Consider the following 4,812-nt stretch of genomic DNA (forward strand, 5'->3'; position numbering starts at 1 on the left):
CGTCCTGGAGCCGGCCCTTGGCCTGCTGCAGACGGGCAATGTGGGTCTGCAGGGCCTGCTGTGTGCGCTGGGCTCGGTGGGTCACCTGCTGCAGACGGCCGGCGTAGTTCTGCCTCAGCTCCTCCATGTCTCGCTCCCAGACGCAATGCTTCTCCTCGAACACCTGCACGATGGCCGCCTCGCTCTGGTCCAGGTTACGCCGCATGTGGATCACCTGAGGAACAATCACAGTCATTTACTCCAGGTACAGGTTTCTTCAGCCTGCCATGTATGGAAGCACTGAATTTTGCTACAAATATCCCACGGCGTCATGATGAAAATGCAATCCTAAGTGTTCTAACTGTTAGTCTAAATGCATTTACGACAAATAGCATTTAAATGATCATTTTGCTACCATTTCTGCTTGGACATAGCCATGGACCTTTTTCACATTTGCAGGTTTCTCAGGTTTCGCATTTTTAAGATCTAAAGTTGTATCCGTTAACATTAGTTTGTGCATGGTGAACTAATATGACAATTTTATTAACTAACGTTAACAAAGGTTAATATTGTAAAAAAAAAATATATATATATTTTTTTTAAGACCATATTGTAAAGTGTTACCAAAATTGTAAAAGTCTAGAATCTTCATGAGTTTAAAATAAAGCAATAAGCCCCAAGAAGCCGTGGTTTACAGTGAATTTATAACAGCTAAGGTCGTTGTTAGACCCCCTAAAACCCCCTTAGCTGTAATAAATTCACTGTAAACCACGGCTTCACGGGGCTTATCGCTTTTATAAAACGGTTATTCCATATACATAGTTAGGTTTCACAAAATAAAACAGAGCAAATAAAGTGTAATGATATTAATAAAAACAGTATTCTTCCACCAAACAATGTAGCTCCTCAGAAACAGTTGTGGTTGCAACAAAGTGGTTGCCGAGCAACAGACAAACGTAAACAAAGGCGTATGTTACTTTGTAGAGTCATTTACAACAGCTTCGAACGCGGCTCAGCCAATCAGAATCAAGGACCGGAACTCTCCGCTTTATAACAAAAAGTAAGTAATATTCAGAAAGACAAAATCAAGATACATTTTGCTGAGAGACACTGCACAGTGTTGCTTTGATGGGAAATGTAATTAGAATCAATATCTAAGATTAAAACAGAGCTAAAATATCTAATGAATACGTGAATGGAAGTTATTGCCGTAACTTGTGACCATTTCTTTGAGTATCATGTTTGATGCATCAGGTTTTATGGCTCATATAGATTATAGAGCCCGACCGATATGGGTTTTTGGGGCCGATAACGATACCGATATCGATATATCGGCCGATATTCTTTGTGTATATTATAGTACAGTACCAGTCAAAAGTTTGGACACTTTCCCATTCGTGTGTCCAAACATTTGACTGGTACTATACGTATATATATATATATATATATATATATATAACGAAAAAAGACATGTGAAGCACAAGAAGCTGGATGTTTCTACAAGAGCTACACTAAAAGAGCTTTTACTGGATAAAAACCCTAAACTATCAACAGTGTTGGGAAGGTTACTTTGGAAATGTAACAGGTTATAGATTACAAGTTACTCAATTTAAAATGTAACAAGTAGTGTAACTATTTCAATTACTTCATTAAAGTAATGTAACTGATTACATTTGATTACTTTTTAAATACTTTTCAAAATTTCTAATGTTTTCAACTGTTAATCACATTAACAATTAAAGCAAGCAGGGTTAACCTTAATATCAGACTTACAAAATACTTCATTACTTGAATTAAGATTATAATAATTGAATTTTTTAAGCACAGCCACCACAAAATCAGACTTTAGCACCTCTTTTTACTTTGAGATCATTCTGAAGTTAAATACAGTTTTAAAACCATAACAAGAAATAGTTTAATGGCTATGATACTGTTTTTGAAATCAAATCATAGCTATGACAGGAAAAACTGGAATCTAACAATGCCTTAGAAAAAAATGTTAATCTTAAAATGAAGCATATACATAAACCCTATCGAATAAGCATGTTATAAACTTCTGAAACATTGGTGTTTCATATTTTAGAGCAGTCACTGCAATTTATGTAAGAACTCAATTAAATCTGTATGTGGGAGTGTGTGGAAAAAAATCAGATGTAAACCCCCTTTGTAATTCTTAACATTTTCATAAGTAACTGTAATTTAATTCTCCTGAAACATTGGTGTCTCATATTTTAGAGCAGTCAGAGCATTTTGGGAAAGAAATCAATTAAATCTGTATGTGTGTGAAACTATTCAGATGTAACCCCTTTTGTAATGGTTAACATTTTCAGAAGTAACTGTAATTTAATTACACGTTGACTGATTACAATTACATTTATTTTGGGTTACACTTTATTTTAAGGTGTCCTTGTTACAGTGTAATTATACATTTAAGTACTGAGTAATATTAATTAGCCACAAAGAAGCTTTTGTGAAACAGATGTTAAAGGTTCTTTATGGAACTATTTAGTCAAAAAAAGGTTCTTCTATGGCATCGTGAAGCACCTTTATTTTTTAAAACTGTATGTAATTACATCTGTAATTAATTTGTGTTATTACATTTATAAATACACTGTTGACCCATCCCTTACACCTTAACCCACCCTTAAACCTACCCATACCACCAAACCTGTTCCTAACCTTACCCATATCCCACCTCAATAGCAGCAAAAGTGTTTTGCCATATAATATGAACACAATAAATACATTGTACTTATTTTTTGATGTAAGTACATAGTAGTTAAGGCCACCTTATATAAAGTGGGACCAAATTACGTAATTCTGTTACATGTAATTAGTTACTCCCCAACACTGACTATCAATCAGAGACAGAAGGATGAATATCCTAATGATTTTTGGCATAAAAGAGAAATGTATAATTGTGACCCATACAATGTATTGTTGGCTATTGCTACAAATATACCCCAGCGACTTAAGACTGCTTTTGTGCTGCAGGGACACATATTTAAGGGCCTGTATGCAGGGCAGGACTTACGGAGCCGGGGGCCTCTGGGCCTGAGGTTATGTTTGGGCCCCATACCTATACTACAAATGCCGTCAACTAGAACATTATTATGGAGTAACACAAAATGCACAAAAATTAAAATATGCTTTCAGGTTCATATACTGTATACAATGAATAGGCAACATGCCTAGCCTAGTCAAAGTTTAGATGTAATATTAAATAGTCACTAAAAAACAGGACTCTAGTTTGTGTGATAGGCTAACTCCTATATCGTAGGCATTCACTCATTAAATGCAGGGTTCGTTCAACCAATAAATTTCAATGACTTTTAAGGCAATATTCATGACCTAATGCTCCATTATTTTACACAAATGTTCAGATTTATCATAGCATATGCTAAGGAAAATGAATGATTATTAATGCTATTTGTTTGCTTTCTAATAAGCACAGGCTGCGACTGTGCCAGACGTTACTTCATGCAGAGAACATAAGTTAATAAATAATCACATAACTGAATGCCAGAATGTTAAGTATATTGTAATTTGCTTTGCCAGTAATATAAATTAAACTCAGGACCTGAATTTCGTTTTAGAACCAGTTTTGGTGGAAAACATTCAGGTACAGAAATGCTGCAGAAATGGAATAAACTGCCAGAAACAATGAAAACAATAACTTTTTCTTGAGGTGTTTGTGAGGAGGTTTCGTGTGCGCGCGCTTTGGATGTGACCGTGAGCTCCCAGAAAAGTAGTTTGGAGCGCGTAAGTACCGAATAGTTTAAAAAGACTTACAAAGACGTGCAAATGATAAACTTTTGTGATGATGCAACACTGACCCGATTAGGCAAGTGACAGTTCTGTCAGCTGAGCGAAAGTCTTGTATTGCAGCGTGCAGCAGCTATCTTAGTGCAGACCAGATGCGCTGATGTGAGGCAATTTTGAGAGAGTGAGAGCGAGAAGACGTGGTACAGCTGAACCCGCACCGAGATTCAGGACGTGATTAAACATATATTCTATTATATAGAGATTTGTAAAATAAATTTCCACGACTTTTCCAAAGCTTTCTGGGTTTTTCATGACCGTACAAACCCTGTAAATGGCTATTTTAATTTTTTTAAATCGTTTTGATTGAATTTCTGCTCCACTTTGTGTGGAGGTAGTGAGACTGTAAGATATTAGGGTATTCTATAGTCTTTGGACGGGAGAGAGCGCTCAAAACTCTTCAGATTAATTTAGTGGAACATTAATATAATATAGAATCATCCTCTGTAAAGAAGTGAGGCGTGAACATGTGAGAATTTATCATTATCTTTCTAAATGTGCGCTCTTTTGGGCTAAAGGCTTAATGGAACCGTTTAAAATCGCCATGTGATCACAAATTAATCGGCGATTCAGCGCAGCGCAGACGTGATTTAATACGTGTGTCCTTTGTTAGCCCCAGCTGGCCCTGCGCGCAGTTGAAATGCGGCTAATAATTTCTGACTGGCACATAACTGAACAAATGTAAACGGGTTAAGGCGGGGCCCCCTACAAGGCGGGGCCCCTGGGCTGCAGCCCATTCAAGCCCAATGGTAAGTCTGGCCATGCCTGTATGTGCTCCTCACCTCCTGCTCTTTCTCCCAGAGTCGGTCCTCCAGGTCCTGGATAATGTCGTCGGTGGAGGGCGACGGCTGGACGGTGGTCTGACAGAGTCTCTGATAGGACAAGCAGCTCTTCCCGGAGGAGGACTGTCCACTGTCGGACACGCTCAGGCCGTTCTGATAGCTGGGTTTGTCTGGTTTCTCCAGCGGCGCCGCTGTGCTGCTCAGTCTGTTGATGTGGCTGGGGGGGGGG

General features: G+C 38.0%; 1 protein-coding gene across 1 annotated transcript in view; it reads right to left on the minus strand.

Moving 5' to 3' along the window:
* Positions 1-4,812, minus strand: part of LOC107712591 (leucine zipper putative tumor suppressor 3-like) — an 18,013-nt gene that overhangs the window by 6,409 nt on the left and 6,792 nt on the right. Inside the window, exon 4 of the mRNA XM_016517912.1 lies at positions 4,584-4,803. Within this exon, the coding sequence (XP_016373398.1) occupies positions 4,584-4,803 (220 nt within the window). The remainder of the gene's footprint in view (positions 1-4,583; positions 4,804-4,812) is intronic.

The sequence above is a fragment of the Sinocyclocheilus rhinocerous genome, unplaced genomic scaffold (genome assembly GCF_001515625.1).
Source record: "Sinocyclocheilus rhinocerous isolate Xijiao unplaced genomic scaffold, SAMN03320098_v1.1 scaffold493, whole genome shotgun sequence".
NCBI lineage: Eukaryota > Metazoa > Chordata > Actinopteri > Cypriniformes > Cyprinidae > Sinocyclocheilus > Sinocyclocheilus rhinocerous.